Here is a 24195-nt window from a genome sequence, read left to right as displayed (position 1 = left end):
TGCAGCTGGTCTAGCACCCATTTTTCCAGTTTCAAACAACAAATCAAGGACATATTTCATATGGGAAATAAGAATCTCATCCTTGGATCTAGCAACTTCTATGCCAATGAAGTATCTCAACTCCCCCAGATCCTTAATCTCAAATTCTGTACGAAGGAAAGACTTAAGGGCCCGGATGCCTGAGGCATCATCACCAGTCACTATAATGTCATCAACATACACAATGAGATACACTGCTAGAGATCCACTTTTCTTCACAAAGAGAGTATTATCTGACTGTGTCTGAACATAGCCGAATTTAACAAGTGCAGCTCTAAATCTCTCAAACCAGGCTCTAGGAGATTGTTTGAGGCCATAAAGTGATTTATTCAATTTGCATACCTTTCCCATACATTCCTAGAGGGAGACACATGTAGACCTCCTCATGTAAGTCACCATTCAGAAATGCATTCTTTACATCTAACTGATAAAGAGGCCAATCAAAGTGAGCTGCCAGAGATAAAAGAACCCTCACAGATGTCATCTTGGCAACATGGGCAAAGGTCTCCAAGTAGTCAATCCCATATGTCTGTGAGCCTTTTTCAACAAGTCTGGCCTTGTACCTCTCAATAGTCCCATCAGCCCTGTATTTAATGGTAAAGACCCACTTGCACCCAATTGGATCCTTCCCTTCAGGCAAATCCATCACCTCTCAAGTATCATTCTTGTGTAGAGCATTCATTTCAGATTTCATGGCATCTCTCCATTCTGGAATCCCAAGAGCTTCTAACACAGACCTAGGAATGGGGTTAGAAGCAACTAAAGAGAGGTAAGCAAAGTATGAAGGAGAAAGTAGATCATAGGAAAGATGTTTGGAAATGCAGTGTGCAGTGCAATTCCGCTTTCCTTTCCTAACCGCAATGGGGAGATCAAGATCTGGGAATGATGGTTTCAAAGGGGCTGAAGCAGTACCTGTTATCTCATATGTGATTGGGAGTGTATGAGCCCCATCTGTTATAAGGGAAACAACATGCTCATTCCTGGATCTTTTCCTTTGATACACCTTGGGATTATGGGTAGGACGAGGAGGTAAAGAAATAGGAGCATTAGGGTAAGATGAATGAAGTGGCTGATCTTCCTTTGATTCATTTTGTCAGGATACAAGCTTGTCAAGTGTCTCAACTGTGACAGGAAGAGGAAGAGCAAATACTTGTGACACTCTCCCCTGTTGGCAATATCCTTCCCGAGAGGAACCATAAAAAGGAGAAATCTCATCAAAGGTAACATCCATAGAGACATGTCGAGTGCCAGTCTTTGGATCAAAACAACAATAACCATTTTGTGTGGGGGAATAACCAAGGAAGATGCACTTGTGGGCTTTTGGTTCAAACTTATGCCTCTGGGCACTTGGAATGTGAACATAACAAGTACAACCAACACACGAAGAGGAATAAGAAAAAGATCCCTGTCTGGATGAAGAAGACTGAAGAGGGATTTAAACCCTAAAACCTTGGATGACATACGGTTTATAGGATAGGTAGCAGTAAGAACAACACATCCCAAAATCTTGTAGGAACTTGTGAGGCAAACAAAAGGCTTCTTGCAACTTCAACAATATGTCTATTTTTCCTTTCAGCAACTCCATTTTGTTCAGGGGTTCTAACACAAGAGCTTTGATGAATAACCCATATGTCAGAGAGATACAAGGATAAGCTCTTCTCAAAGTACTCTTTTGCATTGTCAGATCTGAAAACCTTAATTCTGGTATCAAATTGGGTTAAAACAAGCTCATGAAATTGCCTCACAAGTCTTGGGACTTCATCATGGGATTTCATTAGGTATATCCAAGTGAATCTAAAAAAGTCATCAATAAATAGGATGAAATATCTGTAGCCCCCCATAGAAGATAAGTGGCAAGGCCCCACACATCAGAGTGCACAATATGAAAAGGAAAAGAAGATCTTTTATTTCTTACAAGGTAATTGTTTCTACAATACTTGACAACTGACATGACTCACAATTGAGACTGGACACACAGACTCCCTTAAACAGTTCGGGAAGTAAATGACTCAAAGCAGAAAAAGGTAAATGACCAAAATGACAAATACTCAACATAATTTGACTGACAAACTCTGAAGAAGTAGAACCAAAGGCAGTATTCTTGGGATGATCAAGGCATTGGCCAGGAGTGTCGAGCAACTATATTCCATTCGCTTCATGGCCACTCCCAATCACCTTCTGAGATTCCAGATCTTGAAATACAGAGTGAGAAGGAAAAAAGGGTTACACAACAATTCAATGACTTGGTCAAGCTACTAACAGATAATAAATTGGTATTCAATTTAGGTACATGAAGAGTGGAAGATAAGAGTAAGGAGTCTGTAGGCTTGACAGTTTCCTTGCTAGCACCATCAGCTAAGGTGATTTTGTCATGACTAGGAAGCAAATCATACGAAACAAACAAAGTGGAAATGTTGGTCATGTGATCAGAAACACCTGAATCTATGATCCAAGCGGTCTTGGGATTACCTGAGGTGGATGCATGGTTAGCAGAAGCTCTTATACCTGAGTGAGCAAATGCGGTGGTGGCTGAACTTCCAGAAGGGTTGGATGATGAAGTTACACCTTCAAGCTGGCTGATCATCTTTCCAAATTTCTCATACTCAGCTTTCATGGCTGTCAACTGTGCATAGACAGATTCAACCTCTGTATCTGTACCTGTGGCTGCATGTGCACTTTGTCTTTGTACTATCAATTTTCTTCTGGAATCAGATAGGGACAAGACTGGGATGCAATTTCCAACACTTTTCCTTGGTGTATTTCGGTTTCTTGCAATATTCACAGACCACCTCCTTCTTTCTTGTGCCACTGGGAGCTCCTATAATCTCGTTGGGTTTAACCCCCATATTTGCAAAATGATCATTGGTGCTGACTCCTTGAACCTATACTTGCCTTCTTCTCTCTTCACTGCTGACCAAAGCATATGCTTGTGACAATGAAACACTTTCCTTGGACAAAATGTTCTGCTTTGTGATGTCATATTCAGGATTCAGCCCTGTTAGGAACTCAAAGACCCTGTTCCTTTTCTACTAATTTCCTGTATGTTTCAGCATCATTGGGAGTATCCCATGTCACAACCTCTATCAGATCAATCTCTTGCCATAGGGATTTCAGGGTTGAGAAGTATGCTGCAAGTGATTTCTCCCCCTGCATTAGATTCTTCACATCACTCATCAGTTTATAGGCTTTTGCAACATTCAATTTTTGGGAGTAGGTTTCTACAACACTATCCCAGATTTCCTTAGTCGAGTTCATCCAAAGATAGTGTTGACTAATCTGTGGCTGCATTGAATTCACAAGCCACCCAATCACTGTGTAGTTCTCTTGCATCCATCTCTCATAAAATGGATCACTTTGGGGGAGCTTTCTTGCTCCCAGAAATAAACCCCCATTTTCCTCTGCTACAAATATGGATTTTCACTAATTGTGACCATGCCAAGTAGTTGGTCCCATCAAGTTTAACTGTAGTTACAACCAATATATAATCGGTTGGGGTTCCCAAAGTCTGTCCATATTCAGCAACACTCTTGCTTTCAAGGTCCGAGGAATCCATCATGCAAAGGCTCCAATTAGGGTTTTAATAAGTTTTCCAAGGTACAGGGAATCTTGATGAACTTAGTTTGAGCTGAATCGGCAACAACCAGCTCACAAAAAACAATTGTCTTGATAACCGTGACAGTCCAGCTCGGTGGCAGTACTTTCTAGATTAAGAAATACTATTTTAGCTTTCAAGGGACAACCAGCAGACCTCCAAACACAAAGTATTTTAGGTCCCCAACAACCATTGTCCCAAAGAGATGAAATAACAGTCCACAGTCCTTAAGAGGACTTTCGACAAACACTTTGTGTGCAGTAGTTAACACCCTACTGTTAACTAGTAGGAGCCACTTCAATAATGTTTTGTATAGGTCCAAAACAAAGGCTGGACAGAATTTTTGGACTAGTACCACCGAGTCCAAATCAGTTTCAGCAACTTGACAGTCCAACAACAGCCGAACTGCACTCCAAAACAACCCAGAAATCTCTAAGTTGAATCAGTCCAGCAACAGCCGAACAATAGGGCAGAATGGAGGAGGGTTTTGAATACTTTAACAGCCCTCCCAAGAAATGAAAATAACCCAGCAATAACTGAGATAACGTATAGTAAGTGAATCTCTGATTTGAACTTCAAACCAGGCCGAACACCTTTCTATCTGATTTCAAATCAAGCCGAACACCTTGCTCTTTGATTCTTCCTGGTCACCGAACTATTCTCCAAGTGTGTAGAGACTTGGGCACCCTCCAATGACCTCCAAGAACCAGTTGAATGACTTTAAACTTCCAGCCCTAGAACATCCTCATGCAGTTGGCTGGACTAGAACCACATGAGGGTCATGCCAAGTTCTGGCCCGCTCTGATACCAAGTTGAAAACAGTCATCTTGAAGTATAGGACTGCTTGAGATTAGATGCAAAACCAGAAAAATGAACAAGAGAAGATTAAGTTGAGAGAGAGAGAGAGAGCTGGCGACAATGAGAGTTAGAGAGCGAGAAGTTCGAACTAAACCTCCCTTTAACACTCTAAACATTTTATTAAGTTAATCTTTGAAATATTATAGAGAGGCCCTTGAGTGGGCAAGAAATTACAAAAACAGCGCACTACAGAGTATGGGCCCAGAATAAGGCCCATTACAGAGGGAAACATAAACATAACATGAAATGACAGTCTATGGGCCATTCGGCCCATCTCCTCTACAAAAGAAAAGAGCAAAAGTTGAAATAAACGGGAAAAAGAATTCTTAACTGAATAATAAATAGAAAATCAATCCAAAACTCCCCTAGCTTTGCCCTAGCTACTCTTTATATAGACTTACACCTTTATACCCTTATGCAGTACGGGATTCTTACCAACAGAGTAAACATTTACAAAGTTGGTTTTTGAAGACCCATCTTAGTACATATTGGGGGGGGATGATGCGGTACAGTAGGAAGCTAGTAAGTTCTATTGCAAATTGGGACCACTACAAGACATGTAATAAGTAGAGATGACGACACCGACCTAACTTAGTAAATAATTACCAAGCTAGCATCATTGCGGAATTTCTATTTTAGATTGTTTTTACCAAGTTAGCGCCATCGTAGGATATCCATCTTAATTCGCATTTACCAAGTTAGTGTTAACAAGATTTCCGAATTTGTATTCAATTAGGACTTTCTTTTTTGAAGAGATTTTTAGGATTATAATGAGTGTTTTATTAGATTAGGAAAATTCTTTGTAGGAGGCATAAGTGTGTAAGTCTATATAAAGAGTAGTTAGGGCAATTGTAGGGGAGTTTTATGTCGATTTTCTCTGTAGTATTCAGTGAAGAGTTGTTCTTCCTGTTTATTTCGGATTTTGCTCTTTTCTTTGAAGCTTCTCTGAACGTGGTTTTCTTCCGTACTATGCCACCCACTTACATTGGCCCCTGCTGATTTCGCCCCCGTGTTGGGCCTGTTCGATGGCCCATCAACATTTCTCCCTTAACTCATTAAAAAGGCCCACCTTCTGCAACATAAGACCTCACGGGCCTCCATCTGAACCAGCGGTCTGCCCAGTCTGCTGGTTCAAATGAAGACCTGCCCCAAGTTGTTGGTCCATCTCTCCATATTTTAAAATACTTGGCTGACCATTGAAATCCCTAGCCACCACCAGTGCAAAGGTCTAACCATGCGTCTGACCAGAACTTTTGTCATTTCCCTCTTTGTAGCTTTCTTATGGTAAGACTGGTTTTCCAGAAATTTGTGTTGCCATTTTTTTTAACTTCCAACTGCATCTGATTGTCCCAATCTTTTCGTGTCATGTAAGTCATCAAACTTCTCATCTCCCTCTCTGTGTTCTTCCCTCCAAAGCTCTGCTTCAATGGAGGTAACGAGCTACACCGAGTAAAACTCTGTTTCAAACTTCGCATCCGCTAACAACATGGCAGCTGAGAAAAGGTCTCTAGTAAAGATTCCTTCTAAAACACCTCCACACAAAGCAGCCAATTGCCATAAAGATCTGAGTCTTCCACAGATGGAACAGCAATCCTAAGCAGCAGATGAACTGTAGTCCCTTTCTCCATGTTCACTGATTTCAAGTTTGCTATTGGAAACCACTTTGCGACTGTAACTTGGCCAGCCTCTATTGGAATGCAAACAGTTCTTAAATCCAACATATCCTCCACTAATTCAAGGAAGGCTTTGCGCCTTTGTGCTTCTCGATAGGGGTTACTATTACTGTACCTTTCAAGTGTAAGTTTCTTATTATCACTTGTGCAACCTTGTTCCAATCTTCTATCTTATCCATATTTTGAATCACCCATTTTTGCTCCCATTCCTTCTTGTCCCGGGTCAAGGCAATATTTCCTCTACCTACTATGCATTCCGATCCCTGTTGACTTTCTATCTCCTCAATGGTCTTCTTCTCTGATTCTTCAGTTCTTTCCACTGTCATCATTTTGTCTTTACCTAGGGCCCCGGTCTCCTATAACACCTTCAGCACTGCATTCGAACCTTCTCGTTTTTTTTTATAAGAAAAAAAGATCATCTGCTTCTTGCCATGGCTGAAGTTCTCGACCAGAGTAATTAAAGCTCCCTTCGTATTCCACCTCAACTTAGCACTGAACTCTCTTCCTTCTAATGACTTCATGCTGTACCGTTCCCTTTCTCTATGGCTGTACCTCATGCTGTACCTCAACTTAGCACTGAATATAAACAGTTTGTCTTCGACCTTCAGGAATCTTCTCTAATGAGCTTTGCTCTGCCCAGTCCCCCATCTCCCTCAACCGGTTTCATGCCAATTCTAACTATTATCCCATATTATTATGATTTTGTTCTCTCTGTCTCTCTTTTTTTTCTCCGGTATAATATGGTCATGATTTCAGATTCTTTAAACAAAACATGTGATTTTTGGCTAGTAGAACGAGGAGTTCAACTGTGGTTCTGTTTCAGTTTTGTTTTGCAGTTCATTTCATATCATCCATTAGGCTTTGTTTGTTTGCAATGCAAATCTGAACCAGATATAGATTTTGCTTCTAGTTCAGTTTTGCATCCATTTGGTTGTGACTATGATTTGCAGGTCTAACTAATGCAAAATTTGTACTGTTTGTTTTATTGGTACTTATTTGCAGTGCAGAGTTTTCATCTATAAAGCTGATGCAAATTTTGCACCATCTTCTCATATGAAATGGGGACTACATTTTGCTTCCTAGTCATACTCCACCTTTTTTTCATATGAAGTGGGATCACATCATTTTACTTCTTACAAACAAAAACAACACAACCTCAAATCCAAAACAAGAGTAAACCAGAATTTAGACTTTAAACCATTTGCACTTCCATTCATTTACATCTGTGCAAATGAAATTTGCATAGCAAACAAACAGAGCCCTCTGTTAGCGGTGCACATCTGAACCTGATACAAGTTTTGTATTTGGTTCAATTTTGCATGTTTGTTTGTCATTATGATTTGCACTCATATCTGAATAAAAATGTATTTTCTGTCCGATTTGCATTTACTAGCAATGCAAATTTTGCTTTGCAAAAAGCTGATGCAAAATTTACACCACCTTCTTAGTTCCTATCTCCTCTCTCTCTCTCTCTCTCAAGATGGGGACCACATCATTTTGCTACCTCCCAAATAAATAACCTTCTTACCTCAATTCTCTTTCATATAAAGTGGAGACCATTTTAGTTCTCACAAACAAATAGAAGACAGTTAAATCTAAAGCAGAAGTAAACCAGAAATTACACTTAGCCTGTTTGCCCCCCATGCATTTATACAAATTCACACTGCAACTGAGCCTAATGGAATTAAGTAAGACTTCAAAGTTTGTCATGTTAATTGGTTAGAGGGTATATATACTACTTTAAAAAGTACGAATAGCCTCAAGAATATTTTTGGAATTTTCTAAGGGCAAATAGGGTAATCGGTTCTTGATATTAAATGAATTGAAAAGAGGTAATTTAAAGATATTCAATGCATTCAATTCTCTCTCCTTAAATCCAATATTTGAGTTATTAACTTGCATTCATGTTCATTGAATCATATATTTAAGTCATTTTTATTTCTTCTCATCATTAAGTTCTATTAATTAAATCCATACTTAATAAATTAATAATTCTAATACCATAAAAGCTTTTGCTTTTAAAATCTACCTAGAAAAAATAGTGTTTTCATCTAAGTAGTGGTAAGAAATTAAATCATTTTGGGTCAAATGGGTTAATCCATGTTGCCATGATTAAATAATAAAATTATAATAATAGATAAAATGAAAAAAATAGAAATTAGAAAAATTGGAAACATTTTTAACATACATAGTAAACAATAATGAGTATGATAAATAAGATATGTTTTTATTAATGATGAAAATGGAATGTAAAATTTAAAATCGATTGGAAATAAAAATATTTTTCTATTCTCTCTCATTAAATCCTATGTTTAAGATATATCCATAATATTAATTTTAATAGTATAAAAATAAATGTTTTGAAAAGTAATTTGAAAACAAGACCATTTTCTTCCCTCTCGGTGGTGGGAAAACAATTCGACCATTTTGGGTCAAATGGATTAATAAATAATGCCATAATTAAATAATAAAAAATTAAAATAAATAACTATGAAATGTAAGAAGTATTTTTATTAATGATGAAAATGTAATGCCAAATTCAAAATCTACCTAGAAATTAAATGATGTCATAGTCAAATAATAAAATTTTTAATAATAGAAAATACAAAGAATTACAAAAATAAAAAAAAAATAGAGAAAATTTTGGGGACATATTTAATGTTATATACTTATAAAAAATAAAATATTGGGTACATCTCTAATATTGTACATTCATTATATTGAACAAAAAATTTGTACATAAGAAATAATTTTATCAATGATGGAAATGTAATACAAAAATTAATGTCAACCTAGAAATCAAACAATTTATATATAATTTAAATGAAATATATAATTTAAAGGGAAAATTATAGTCAAAGTCGGTTATACATTTAAAAGTAGGTTGCAGGTTGGTCTAGAAACCAACAAAACTCTGACAACCGTCTCTACATTTCAAATTATAAAAACCCACACCATGTCATCGGAGGCTTATGTGGTTGTTGCTAACATGGAACTCATATTCCATGTTGAACACAACAAAAAACCTATACCGAAAATAGGTTTTTAGTTTCTCTCCCACTTTCTCTGTCTCTCGATCTCCCGCTCCCTCTGTCTCTCCCACTCTCTCAGCTTCGGTCTATTGCCAAATCAAAACCCCTCTCTCTCTATTGTTCTCCCTTAATCTTTCTCATTCTTCTCCCACACTCTTCCTCTCAATCAATATTTACTTCTCCTTCAATCTATATCGTTCTCCAGTTGGTGTAAATTTCATAGCCAAGCGTTTCTTGTGAATTTTTATCAAATTGGTGTAATAATTTTTGAACTATACCAAGTTGGTCTCATGTTCTTTTATACGAGCTGATTAATACCATATGTGTGTAAGAAAATTAAAAAAAAAAAGAGGAAGCGGGAGAGAAACTGAGGGAGAACAATAGAAATTAAGGGAGAATGAGAAATCGACCGAGAAAGAGAATGAGAGAGATTGAGGGAGAAAGATAGGTAGAGAGAGAGAATGAGAGAAATTGATATAGAGAACGTAAATACAGAAACTAAAAACCTTTTTTTTTTTTTTCCAGTCACCAACATTAAAGGGCAATTTCAATATAAGCTTTTCGTTGTGTCCAATATGGATTAAAAGTCCCATGTTGGCAATATTTACATAACCCTTCGATGACATGGTGAGAGTTTTTATAATTTGAAATGTAGAGCCGGTTGTTAAGAGTTTTGTTGGTTTTTCGCCAACTTGTAGCCTAATTTTAAATGTACAACCGGCTCCGACTGTAATTTCCCTAATTTAAAACTTATCCAAAAGTAATGCTATTTTCTTATCTAGATGGTGGGTCAATGATCCAACTTTTCAAAGAAACCCATGATGTCATAATGTCATAATTGAATAATAAATATTTAAGTTTATTTTTATTCATATTGTTACCTTTGTTAATTTTCAATTTCTATCTTAACTATAATATATCTAAAACTCAAGTAATTAATATGAAGAAACATTTCTCACGTGCAACGCATGTGCTTAATTACTAGTATATGTATAGTTGTCAAGGCGATGCCTAGGCGGCAAGGCGACCTTGGAGGCTTGCATCGCCGAATCGCCAAGAAGTTTTTTATAGTGTGTTATAAAAACCTTTATATTCTTATTTTTTTGAGGTTATAATTATAAAATAGACATTTTTAAACTAAAATATTCATTTTGTGTGTTTATATACTAATTTCTTTTTATTATTTTCTTATTTGTTAGGGTTTAATCAACACAAACATTGCTAAATGCTGTATTGAACCCTTAAAGACTTCAAAACCTGAATCAATAAGTAAGGAAGAGCATAAAATGTCGTCCAATCAACACATTTTCTTCTTTTTCTTTTCTAATTTTGTGTATATATTCTGATTTCTTCTTCTTCTTCCACCTTTTCTTTTCTTCTTTTCCTATAACAGAAATAGGGATTCAGCCCCTATATTTTTTTAATTTTCTTTTATTTCTTCTTTTTCTTCTCATGAATATATTGGAGTATCTTGATCTTTAACATGAAGTTTATACTTTTCTTATGAAAATTATTGATATTTATAAGGAAATATGATTATGGAACCTAGGGAACTACTCTAGGATACATGTTTTTACTTCAAAAAAATCCATTGCCTAGGCAACTAGGTGACAAGGCACCCCCTGTCCCCTAGTCTCGCCTTGCCACCTTGAAAACTATATATATTATATTTGTTTATAAACCTATTTTCCTACCTTGGAACTCATGTATCTGGACGGTCAAATTCCCAACGTACCATTTGATTTCAACAATATTGGCATCAAACTTTGTTACAATTTTCTTTTCTTTCAGTGTTATTCCCCAGCAGAGGTGGCATTAAATTGACGATTCTTATTTTATTGTTGTTTATGGTGCAGGATGCTGTAAAAGATATCGAGTAGATATGCCTCCATGAGAAATTTTACCTGAAAGTCTGATTATGAGGATGTTTAAATGGTTATAAGAAAATGTAAATTAGACTGGCAAATCACAGTGATGTAATTATTTGTCTAATAGAACGGACTCAATTTTTGAAGTGTGCTTTCAGTGTCATGAATTTGCGCACAGAACTCATGAAATAAATCATGAATTTTCTCGCCGTTCATCGGGCCTCGGCATTTACAGATGTACATTAAAGAAGAGGCTGCTGCAAAAGCTTGTAACAACATTTGGAGGTCAAGAAAGAAAAGAATAACACGATACCATCTGTACCATTATCCTCTGCTAATAATGACAATGAAAAAAGTTTACTTCTGATTTGGCATTGCCTTTGCTCCTTTGAACCGACTGGATCTGAAAATGTTGTGGAATTTTTAGTCGAAATCTAGCTGTGTAGTGGGTTTGATTTGATGCTGAATGCCTTATTCCCAAGAGTTATGGGTAAAGGCATTCAAATTTTCACGGTTGTTCTCAGGTTTTAAAGTATGACCAGGTATAGAAAACATTAAAGATCTCACAGTGATGTCTAACATTTTTATTGGTTCATTTTTGTATTCACAGTACAAATTTTCCATCTTAGTTATTGTCCAAATTTTGATATACTAAAATGAAATATAGGCATGCATTGGTTTCCAAAGGGGTTGACACACACGCAGGTGTAATGGCCTGGTACCATGGTTTTAAAAATCTACGCGGAAACGGAACTGTTCTTGCCACCAGTTTCTGGGTTGATGGTCCATGACCTAGTAAATCTCACTCATATACTGTGCCTTTATTCCACACTTTTTGTACTCCATTAATTGGGGTATTTTTTTTTTCAAAATTTCAAATATTAAATGCCATAATTAATCCAAATCCTATCATTTAATCTCTTTTTGTTAAATAAAGATTTAATTAATTAATTAAAAATATTCAGCTCACTTTATTAGTCAGATTTGAAAACGAGTCTTCCACAGTAGTATATGATTACTCACCATAAAGCCATCATCCAATGATATTCTAAATGTCTAATATACTGGGCTTGGAGAGGGATCTTAACGGCAAGAGACCTTAGCAAGGGTAGTGGATGGGAGATGGGGAATGGTAAAGCAATTAACGTTTGGAATGATAGATGGGCTAGAGATACACCGATTGCTGATTATGTTACCCATGATTCAATTGAAAATAACGATCTCCTAGCTAGTGAGGTTTTGGATCATGAGAGAAAAGGTCTGGAGTGAAGATATAGTGTGTAATCTAGTGCCAAGTCACATCTGGATAGGATCAAATTGATATTCATTCCCCCGGGCCCAATGAATGATAGAATGATTTGAAGATTAAACTCTAATGGTATATTCACTACTAAGTTAATATTAAAAGTAAAATTCTGTTGGAATGTGGGGATGATTTTAATTGGATTCCCAAAGTGTGGAAATTGAAATGCCCCCCTAATAAGAAAGTTTTCCTTTTCCTTCTCCTTAATAAAAAACTTCTATGGAAGAATCTTCTAAGGAGGAAAGGAGTTAATATTGATGGTAGCTGCATTCTCTGCCGGGGGAAGAGGACTTAAACTATATATTTAAGAATTGTATATTTGCAAAGCAAACTTGGATGCCTATTAATACAAATATAATGGGACCAAATGTCCAAGACTCTTCATTGAGAGATTGGTAGCCCAACGTTAGTAAATGTTTTATGGAGGATGGAGATAGGATAATGGAGAAATGTGTTTTCATTCTATGGCATCTTTGGAAAAATAGAAACAAAGATCTTTCAAAAACTCATCATCCCCCATCATATGGTTTTAGAAAGAGCCCTAAACTCCTTAGTGGAATACCATGACTCTATAAAAAATCCCAACATGAACAAGACCCCTAAGACATGGAAACACATGAAGTTGCAATCACCTAAGATTGACATGATTAAAATCAATTTTAATGCTTCCTGTATCGATGGTGGCATGTGTTCGATTGCTAATACTACAAGAAACCACCTAGGTGAAGTTGATGCCGTAGCATATAATCTTGGTGTGGCAACCATTAACATAGTTGAAGCTCGGGCTGCCTGGGAAGCCCACAACCTGGTGTTAAATTTCAAAGGTAATCTTATTATTGTAGAGGAAGAGTCAAAGCTTGTGATTTCCTGCCTGCAGCAAGTGATAGCCCCCTCCCCCTCTCCCCTTAAAACCTTAAAAACATCATTCAAGACTGCCTATAGATGAAGGAGCTATTCGAGAATGGATTGGTGTGCAACATGTTTTCAATGAGGCAAATCAATCTATGACTGGATAGCTCATGAAGTGTAGATGACTGTGGATGGTTTTGTTTATCTTAATCTTTTTAAGTTTCCATGGCCTTTAGCTTTCATTTGTTCTAGTGGCTTGTGGGAATGTGCTAATCCAAATAAATAACGATATGAATAAATGTTTAACAAGAAAATTAAAAATAAAAGTTGATGATTAAAATAAGAGTAGAAAACTGTTCAATCAAAGAATCTGTAGAGAAAAGAGATATTTCTTGAACAAGAAGAAGAGAAAGAGAAGAGAACAAAAGAGATTGAGAAAGGAAAAGAGAGCAAACAGTTCTAGCCACCCTCCACACTAGTATTTTTACTTTTAAATAAAAAGGGTACAATGACTAATATGCCTTTATAGGGTGACTTCCACATAAAACTGTATAAATAACTTTAAAGAATCACTGAAAAGGGACCCAACAAGAGTGTTGTGGTCCTCACTTCTTGTCTAAACAAATAATAAATAAAAACAATTACTAAATCTGCACAAATTTGCCCAAAAATCTCAAAACTCCTCAAGTTGGGAGTAAATGTCAAACATTCCCAACTTGTGTAGGTCATGTTCAAGTTTGTTCTTTGCAATCCCTTTGGTGAGGACATTAACTAACTGTAATTCAAAGGTGACATAAGGCAGACAAACTTTTTCAATTGTCACCCTCTCTCTTATAAAGTGTCTATCAACCTCAATGTGTTTTGTCTTGTCATACTAAACTAGATTGTGGGCAATATTTATTGTAGTTTGATTGTCATAATATAACATCATGGGCTTCTCAGCTCTTATCCCAATCTCATTCAACAAGTATCTAACCCAAAGTACTTCTGAAACACCATGGGCCATAGATTTAAATTAGGCCTTTGCACTTGACCTAGTCACAATTGATTGTTTTTCTCTTCCATGAAACCAAATTTCCTCCCAAAAATGTGCATACCCTTGATGTGGATCTCCTGCCATTTAAACAACCTGCATCTATATAGGACTCCAGTTTTAAGTTCCCATGGTTTGAGAATAAAATCCCTTTGCTATGATGCTTTTTTTAGGTATGCAATATCCTCTCAATGGTTTCCCAGTGCTGAACTTGAGGAGCATGCATATACCGACACAACACTACCAATATAGGAAATGTTTGGATGTGTCATACATAAATTTAATAGCCAACCTACCATCCTCTGATATCTCCTCACATCCTTAACCAACTCACCATCCAAAGCATCAATTCTATAGTTTGGGTAAATAGGAGTATCATCTGGTTTAGTTCCTAGCTTCCTAGTTTCCTATAGTAAGTACAATAAGTTTAACACATACTTTCTCTAAGAGATGAATATCCCATGCTTGGATCTTGTGACCTCAATCCCTAGAAAATATTTTAGTTCACTTAAACCATTGATCTCAAATTCTTTTTTAGTTACTTCTTGAGTGTATCAATTTCCCTCAGATCATTCTCTGTAACAACTATATCATCCACATACACAATCAATATTGACACAAGTGCTTCTCTCCTTTTCACAAAGAGAGTATGATCAGATCGAGTCTGTGTGTATTCAAACAAGACAAGTACCCTTTCGAACCTATCAAACCATGTCATAGGTGATTGTTTCAAACCATATAATGATTTCATTTAGCCTACAAACTTTTCCCTCACCAACATTTTCATAAAAATCAACTAGAATGTCCATATATACCTCATCTTGCAGATGACTATTAAGGAATGCATTTTTTAACATTAAATTGGAAAATGGGTCATGAATAGATAGTTGCTAGAGAAGAGAATTTGAACTGAACTCATCTTAGCTAATGGTGCAAAGGTCTCTAGGTAATCAATACCATAGGTCTGTGTATACCCTTTTGCAACCAACCTTGCCTTATACCACTCTATACTACCATCATCCTTGTACTTCACAGTAAACACCCATCTATATCCGACTATCTCTTTGTTTGTAAGAAGATCAACTACCTCCCATGTCTGGTTCTTAACCAAAGCCTCTATTTCTTCTTGCATAACTATTCTCCACTTAGGTTTGAAGACAATTTCACTAACTTCCCTAGGTATAGAAACAATCTAGGAAAGAAAGGAATGCACGGTTGGAAGGTGATAGTGCATTGTAGGAAAGATGACATAAAATGCAATGGGTTGTATACTTTTTCTTTCTCTTGTGGAGTGTAATGGGAAAACTAAAATCAATGGGATATGTTACAATATCAATGTTAGGTATAGAAACATCATCATTAGGGGAAATAATAGGCTCAGGCTCAAGGGAAATACCTAGAACTATATTAGTCGAACCTAGAATCTTAGATAGACTAACGAAGAGTGGTACATGTTCTTCTATTGGAGCATGTGTGGAGTCAACCCTCTTCATGCATTGGCACTAAAAATATTATGAGGTTGGCCGTATTGGATAAGGTAGAGGGACTAGGGTTGTCGATGGTGGAACAACAGGTGGAACTGATCGGTCAGATGAAGGAAGAGGATCAGATTGTAAGTTCTCCCCAAAACATTATCCCTTAGGAGAACCACCAGAGAAAAAGAATGTAGACTCAAAGAAAGTAACATCCATAGTGACAAACCTGTTCCCCGACATTGGATCATAACAACTATACTCCTTTTGGTTTTGAGCATACCCAAGGAAAAAACATTTCTTGACCTTAAGATCCAACTTCCTGTGATGATGACGAAAAATGTGAATAAATCAAACACACCAAAAAACTCTCAAAGGTATATGAAATATCTCCCCATCTAGAAAATGAAGACTGAATGGCATTTTAAACCCAAAAATCCATGAAGGTACATGATTAATCAGATATACAACCATGATAACTACATCCCCCCAAAAACATATAGGAATTGAAGCACACACCATAAGACTTCTTGTCACCTCCACAATGTGTCTATTTTTCCTCTACTGCTCCATTTTGCTACGGTGTATATGCACAACTACTTTAATGAATCACCCCATGCTTCGAAAAATATGTGGACAAATCCTTCTCAAAGCATTCCTTAACATTGTTTTGTTAGACAGTGTATGCTCTTACCTCCAATCAGATTGATGTACATTTGACATTTATTATAAATGAATAAAAGTACATAACTGATTCATGTTATATATGGTATGTTTCTGTGTAATTACCCTTAAACTAGACACTTATGAGACATAGTTCTAGGTATAACAAAAGTACATAACTGATTCATCTCCCTATTTTGTATTAGTCACCTAATTCCTTAACTAATAGGCTCTAGTTACATTTTGTTTATGGGAATAGGTTTCAGCTACTCTATCCCAAATATACTTTGTAGTATTAGCCCACAAAAAAAATTTACCAATGTGTGGTAACATAGAATTACACAGCTAGGACATCGCCATGTAATTTTTCTGTATCCACTAAGAGGAAACTATATCAAGTTTCTTCTCTTCCGTAGTGATGTACCCTAGCTTCCCATGAGCACCAATGACCATCTTGTCTGATTGTGCCAATTCTAAATAATTTGTTCCATCCAATTTCATTGTGGTAATAATTCCATGCCAAAAAATATCACTAGTACCTCCTATACCTAGACCCATGTTATCGGTGGACTTTTGCTCAGTACTCCAACTCTCCATTTCAACTTCAAACAATTGAAAAACAAGAAATAACTAGGTAGAAAGCCTTCGAGATCAAACCGATCTCACACACAAGGGTAACAAACCTTTCCGGAAGAAGAAAAACCTATTAAGAGAGAAATCCTTCTTCTCCCATTGTCTCCCACTAGAGAGAAAAGTGAATTGATCACTCTAGAAGGCTAAAAAACTCCTAGAAACCAAACCACCCCTATATAAAACCTAGAGAAGTTCAACAAGGTCCAAATGCCCTATATCAAATAAAAAATGAAGAGTCCAACTTGACTATGACTCTTCCCCACACTCCAGTTCTTCTTGACTTTGATTCCAAAACACAAATCACCCTCTTGATGACTGAAACCCACCAAAACATCCAAGAACTGGGTAGTTTGAAGTAGATCAACCAACCCTTTATCTCCTCATGTAATCAATTGATCTATGACTACATGGAAGAACTCCAAGAAACCCTAGTCATGCTTTGATACCAAGTAGAAAACTGTTGAACCAAAGAATATGCAAAGAAAAGAGATATTTCTTGAAGAAGAGGAGAAAGAGAAGAGAAGAGATTGAGAAAGAAAAAGAGAGCAATCAGTTCTAGCTGCCCTCCTCACTAGTATTTATACTTTTAAATAAAAAGGGTACAATGACTAATATGCCCTTATAGGGCTGCTAACACATAAAATTGCATAAATGACTTAGAAGAACCACTGGAAAGGGACCCAACAAGAGTGTTGTGGTCCCCACTTTCTATCTAAACAAATAATAAAGAAAAGCAACTACTAAATCTGCCCAAAAACCTCAACAATAAGTATTTTGCACTATTAATGAAATTAATGATACATCAAATCCATTTACAAAAACAAAATTACTATAACTAGAATAATTGTTATAATAATTAAAATTTATAAATTGCATGTGATGTGTATCTTAGAAACTGCATACATTTCTATAAATTATTGACTAATGTTTAATTTTTTGTAAATAACAACATATTTTTTATTTAAAGAAATTAAAATTTTATTAACAAAATTAAACTTACAGTTAAGTTGAGTTAGTGTTTTGGCAGGGTTAGAATATGATACTAGAAAAAGCTTGTAACCAATCAATTAGTATCAAGTAATAACCAATCAGGTGGTGTTTATCAAAGTTCACGGGAAGGGGGTTGACTGGTCAAAGTTCTCCCATTATTGTCTTTTGGCAATATAGATTTTCCCTTTTTGATAATATAAAAATATTAAAGTATAGAACAATTGATCCATTATTTAAAATATAGTAGTTGTGTTTTATTTGTGCCTTGGACTCTTTGATTTATTGATCTTCTACATTCTCATGAATCTAATGTATACTTTAGATTAATTATATAACTTTTAAGGGGAAACCTTTGATGCTACAAAAGGTATGATACTAGATGAGCATTGATCAATCAAACCCACTTACACCTCCTCTCCCCTAAAATTTGACAAAACCACTTGATTAGTGATGAAAATCAAAAGTCGATAATGGTCTCTGGATTAGCTCGGAGGTTGGGGGTTCCTACAAGAGAAGACGAGGTTAGGGGGCCTGGGGTGAAATCCTGAGCTTTAGACTTCCATAAGCAAGTCGGTAAGGACCGAGCTATTGAAGGTGGCAATGCTAGTAATTAATGAGGCCAAAAGTATACAATGAATGCAGAATTATCCTTTAAAGAGGCTCTTAGTGCTCATACCAAAAGGGTGTATGTCGGAGAGGTGTTGGACACTTGGAGGCTTGGGGAGACACCTGGAGCTCGGGCAGGACACTTGGAACTGAAGTGGAACACGTGCAGGTGACTCATGCGCTAATGATGATGTTGTCATGCAAGGCTGCTAGATGGCCACTCCATATACACGTGGTGGAGCTCGGGTGTGCTTCTTCTAGGACAACTCGCCTTGGTAAAATGTGCTTTATCATGGATTCAGTTTGGGTCATACACCGAGCTACCACTTGGCAGGTCAACGATTTGGTCAGAACAGTAATTAGGTCCCCTGTGATGAGCCCAACTCGCTATCGAAGAGCTATGTTAGAGCGAGGTGGACAATGGGCGTTTGAGGTAAGTTCTGTGGGTCTGAGGTGGCATCAGTTGACTCACTTGACTGAGGTGGGAACTCATAGAAAGAGGCACAGAGGCTCTCAGAGTTGTCACGTGTCGAAATTCTATTGGAGGTCACTTCTACCCCCATCGTTTAGAATTAATACTTTTATGAAACCAACTGGTTGGTTATAAATATTTTGGTGTCATGTCTTTTTTTTTTGAAAAGCATCCAAAGAATAATCCATTCACCATAAAACCTCAGTTACATCAGCATGGACCAAGAAAGTTAGGAACTGAGGACCTGGTGGAAACTGAACTACATGATAGAGAATATTTTTCTACTCAATGTGCAGCAATGATTCAATGATCTTGGAGAGAAAGTAAATGAGAAGGAAGGAAAGTGAGCTAATAAATTCTTGCAATCCAGGGTATAAATGCTCCAAGGAGGGATAGGTTCAGCCTCAACAAGAGATCAATGATTGATTTTGCAATGCCTAAGCATGAGGGAAAGTGGATAACCAAACATATTCATGACTTCATTGATCTTGGAGAGAAAGTAAATGAGAAGGAAGGAAAGTGAGCTAATAAATTCTTGCAATCCATAAAGAGGGTATAAATGCTCCAAGGAGGGATAGGTTCAGCCTCAACAAGAGATCAGTGATTGATTTTGCAATGCCTAAGCATGAGGGAAAGTGGATAACCAAACATATTCATGACTTCATACATGTAATTTTTCAAAAAAACATTTAGTAGGTGTTTGGGGTCTTGGTTGATGTCTCTCTCTCTCTACATATATATATATATATATATATATATATATATATATATATATATATATATATATGAGGAGTCCTCTCACCATAGAGCTCACATGTGCCTCATCATATTCTCCTTCTTCATATATGTGTATATTTATTTTTAAATGAAATCATTAAAAATATATCAAGGCAAAATTAAAACCCTAATGGGTCTTCATTGTCTCTCATAAATTCCGTATTTAGTCTCTAATAACACCACTATTCTCTCTCTCACCTTAATAGTCAATGTTTTTAACATCTCCTGTTCCATTAAATCCATATTTTCCTCTTAAATCTCTAAAAAAGTAGGGATGTCAATTAGATGGATTGAGGTTAAAGGCCACCTAAAAATGAACCCTAGCTTTGATCCATATTAATTTCAAAACCCAAATTTGGCCACTAATACATGGGGTGAACCAATTTTCTTCCTATATAAAAGTCTAAGGAAACAATTTCTCCTTTCCATGGTTTCTTAGGTTTTTCTCTATTATTTTATTAATTTAATATATATTTGTTTCATGGATTCTTCTAGTTCAACAATAAAAATCATTTAATATGAGACTTTGGTTATTTTGAAATTGTTTTTAAATTGGTTATCGATCTCATGTTAAACACATTTTTTTAACTAAAAGGGAATAAATTTGAAGCTCAATAACTAAAAAGAAAAAGAACTAGAAATATATAAAAACCTTGCTGAATTAATGTTACTTCATCTTTTCCTTAATAATATATTTTTAAAAAATAGCCCAAGCACAATACAAAGCAAATCATTGCCATTGAAAGTCTTCTCCTCCATGAAAGTCTTCTCCTCTAGAGAGAAGCAAATCATTAGCAAACATGAAGCCACATCATTGCCATTGAAAATGATATGGAAGAGGCAAAAGCAACACAATGTTTGATTAAATCACAAAACTGAGTTGAGAATCCAAGGTGAGATAAACCATCATGTAAGAAGACCCATTCAACCTTGTTATAGGCCCATTCAACCTTGTTATCTTTGTATAAATGGTCCTTATGTCTAATATTGCTTAGTCGGATATTAATTGGACGGAGAATATCAACCATTGTCTCAACGTTGTCTTTTTTGGGGATCAAAACCAAATGAGTACTGTAAGATCTTGAATCCGAGGAGGATCCAAAAATAACTATTGAATGAAGTCAACCAAGTTCATGGCCACTGACATCCTACTTTGTTGATAAAATATAGCATGTAGGCCGTCTGAGACAAATAGAGAAGGGAGTCATTATCAAGTTTAGTGATAAGGGTGAAATCAAACTCCAAACTACAGAAGAGAGAGATGGCTGTGAGGATGTGAAGATGGCTTCAAAGTGAGATCAAAGCATTGTAGACATGACATCATGATCTTCAACCCACCCACGTACCCGATGGGGGTTTCAGTCGATAGATATGGTTTTACATCTGCCTGTGAAGGCTTTCAGGTGAAGAAACCTTTTATTCTTATCCCCAGCAAAGAGCCAATCACATCTACATCGAATGTGCCAGTAAGCCTCTTCTTCAGATTCACTGTTATTAATGTATTCGTAGGATTTGTTAAGAGTTTTTCTTAATGTATCAAGGTATATCTAAATCTTTATGCATATCAATGCATATCTACAAGCTTAATTACTAATTGGCTTTGCGTTATTGATATTTTGAACATTGTTTATTCTTTTATAACTTCATTTGAAGCACCAAAACAGGAAAAAGAAAGACTAAAAAAATAGAAGAGAATGAAAGAACCTTTGGCTATTTATTAGCATATTCTGCACTCTGGGTCTGATAACTACAGGACAACCAGCGAGAATAAATTAATCTACTTCTCTAATTTAACCCTACTGTGTACATACAAATCCTCTCCAGTGAATTTACATTCTCCTAAAAGGCTAAAACCTTTTATGCAGTTGTAAGTATTCCTCCTCATCTCACTGTAATCCATTTTTCATTAGAATGCAAGTCGTATTCTCTTTGTTGTTTTCTTGTCAACCTGCCCCTAAATCTATTATACCTAGTTGAGAATGGAACCTTGCTCGAAAGCTCTTCATTGTGTAGAGGCTCCGAATCACAGTCTGAATCGCTATCCTCTTCATTAAGCTGAACATCCAAAATACTTGTCGGAGAACAAGCATCCTCCTCGTATGGAGCCATCACGTTCTTCCTAGTAATGAATGGATGGTTCAGTAGCTCTTCGCTTGTCCACCTCAACTTGGGATCCCTCTGTAAGCATTTGGCCAAGAAATCTAAACCTTCCTTGGAAAAGTTGGTTGGGAATTGAGGAACGCCACTGCTGCAAGCAATCTTGAGAAGTAAGGCCATTGGATTTGAGACCTCATCCGCCCATGGAGGCCTCCCAGTGGCCATTTCAATGATGGAACATCCCAAGGACCAAATGTCTGAAGCAGTGTCCAACCCTTCATTTCTGAGAACTTCTGGTGCCATCCACAATGGTGTCCCACATATAGATTGCTGGGAAACCTTTGAACCAGCCTGAGAAGAGTTTAGCCTCTTGGCACATCCAAAATCTGCCAGCTTAATGTTACCAGTTGGGCCCAAGAGCACATTCTTGCACTTGAGATCATTGTGCACAATCCCTCTCCTGTGCAGATAGCTAAGACCTTGAAGGATCTCTCTGGTGTATACTTGGATTACTGTTTCATCCAGAGCACCACCAAACTTTTGGGCCAAATCTGCCAAACTTCCCCCAGCCATGTATTCCAGGAAGAGGTTTAGCTTCCTCTCACCATTTGCTCCAGTTGAGAAATCCCGCCCCAAGCATCGGACAATGTATGGGGAGTCGAGGAGTTCAAGGATGTTTGCCTCATTCTCCAAAGACTGAACTCCTGCTCCTGATGAAGCAGACTTCACAACAAAGATCCCCCCGGTGGCTTTGTTTATGGCCAAGTTGACAACTCCAAAAGAGCCAGAACCAATTACATTTCCCTTAATCCATTCCCTTGGTTGCGAACATTTTCCTGCCATTTTGTTTGAATATGAACAGAAAGGAGGAAGAGACTAGAGAATTTGTAGAACACGTAATCCGCTAACTGCTGATAACGAGAAAAATGGTTTAATTCGCCTTTTCCACGATACCCAAAAACGAAATCTTCGAGAAAGGGGTCTAACAGAGGACTCACAACAAACACAATACAGAAAGAACTGGGGATTCAAAGTATCTTCGCTTGTTTTTCTTTCTTTACCTAGAAGGTGAGGTCCGTCGCCACAGCCAAATTTGCCGGAACCAATGTACCCTGAGTCAAGTATGAATTCTGGCAAGAGCGGTTTTCCTTGGCCGGAAAACCGCCCTGGAGGATGGCGAGAACCGCCTCCGGTTGTCAGTTTGATGTTCCTCTGTTAATTATTGTGGAATCAGAATGAATAACAGGCAAAATTGGATTCATTTAAATAGACGAAACGGGTGGTGAAGAGACAGACCATTGGGGATCGATCCCTGGATTTCGGAGGGTGCATGGGAAATTGCCACGCGGTGCTTTTGTTCCTTTGTGTTTGTGGTTTTGAGAAGAACACGGTGTTCATTCTGTGGTTTTATTAGTTTCTGAGGGTGTTTTTGACTTTTACAATTTGTTTCATCCCAGCTTAGAATGAGAAGGGACCATAAGTAGTTTTATCGGTTGCATTTTCTTTAAACGGTTATATTTGTATGGTTGAGTGACTCAACTTGAGTCCAAAAGTTTAGGAGAGGGTGGTGTTCTTTGTAGACATGGCAATTGGGTTGGGTGGGTCAGGTGGGTCGGGTGAAGACATTTTGGATTGATTTCGGGTTGGCTTGTTAAATGTTAGATTTTAATCCTAAATGTTGACCCATTGGTCAATTTGGGTCATTTCAAAAAATAACTGAAATTTAAAATAATAAAGAATAAATAGATGAAAATGTCAAAATTAAAGAAATTAATTTTAAAATTTCAAATATAAAATAAAAAATTTAAACATTTAACAATTAAAAGAGTAGACAAAAAAGAGTTGAGAATAAATAGTAAAGATTAAAGAGTGGAAACTTCTCCTAGGTTGGGTCAGATTGGGTCATTCTCAAATTCAGATAGCCAAGTATGTGACCCTAACCCTAGTTTTCTTTTTGGCTTGGGTTGGGTTGGATTGGCAGGTTGGGTCAACTTTTTGTAGGTCTCATTCTTTCAATTTTTGGCTATGAAGGAATAAAGCTTATTTATTCAATAAAAAAAATAACATCACGAGTGGACCCAATTCATAGTTGGAGGGTTGACAAAGATAAGGTAATAGTGCATAACACATGAGCTAGATTATTACAATGTTATGCCTAGCTCGAAAGAAAGAAAGTGCAAACACTTTTAGGCTCTCATCATTTTTCAAGAACCTACTTTCTTGGGTAAGTGTTTCCTG

At 36.8% G+C, this 24195-nt stretch overlaps 1 protein-coding gene and 1 pseudogene across 2 annotated transcripts in view; one reads left to right on the top strand and one right to left on the bottom strand.

Annotated features, from left to right (window-relative positions):
• The window catches only part of LOC148852897 (SNARE associated Golgi protein family), a 61410-nt gene extending 49974 nt beyond the window's left edge, over positions 1 to 11436 (top strand). Inside the window, exon 7 of the mRNA XM_088944629.1 lies at positions 11051 to 11436. Coding sequence (XP_088800755.1) covers positions 11051 to 11074 — 24 coding nt within the window. The 3' untranslated portion in view covers positions 11075 to 11436. The remainder of the gene's footprint in view (positions 1 to 11050) is intronic.
• Positions 11437 to 21555: 10119 nt separating this feature from the next.
• On the bottom strand, positions 21556 to 23212 carry LOC148852896 (mitogen-activated protein kinase kinase kinase 17 pseudogene; annotated as a pseudogene). The gene has a single exon (XR_016099325.1). The product of XR_016099325.1 is annotated as a mitogen-activated protein kinase kinase kinase 17 pseudogene (transcript).
• Between the last annotated feature and the right edge of the window lie 983 nt (positions 23213 to 24195).

Source organism: Nelumbo lutea, chromosome 5 (genome assembly GCF_056320005.1).
Source record: "Nelumbo lutea isolate HS-2025 chromosome 5, American lotus-T2T, whole genome shotgun sequence".
NCBI lineage: Eukaryota > Viridiplantae > Streptophyta > Magnoliopsida > Proteales > Nelumbonaceae > Nelumbo > Nelumbo lutea.
Note: the sequence above shows the minus strand (reverse complement) of the source record. Positions and strands in the feature narration are given on the sequence as shown.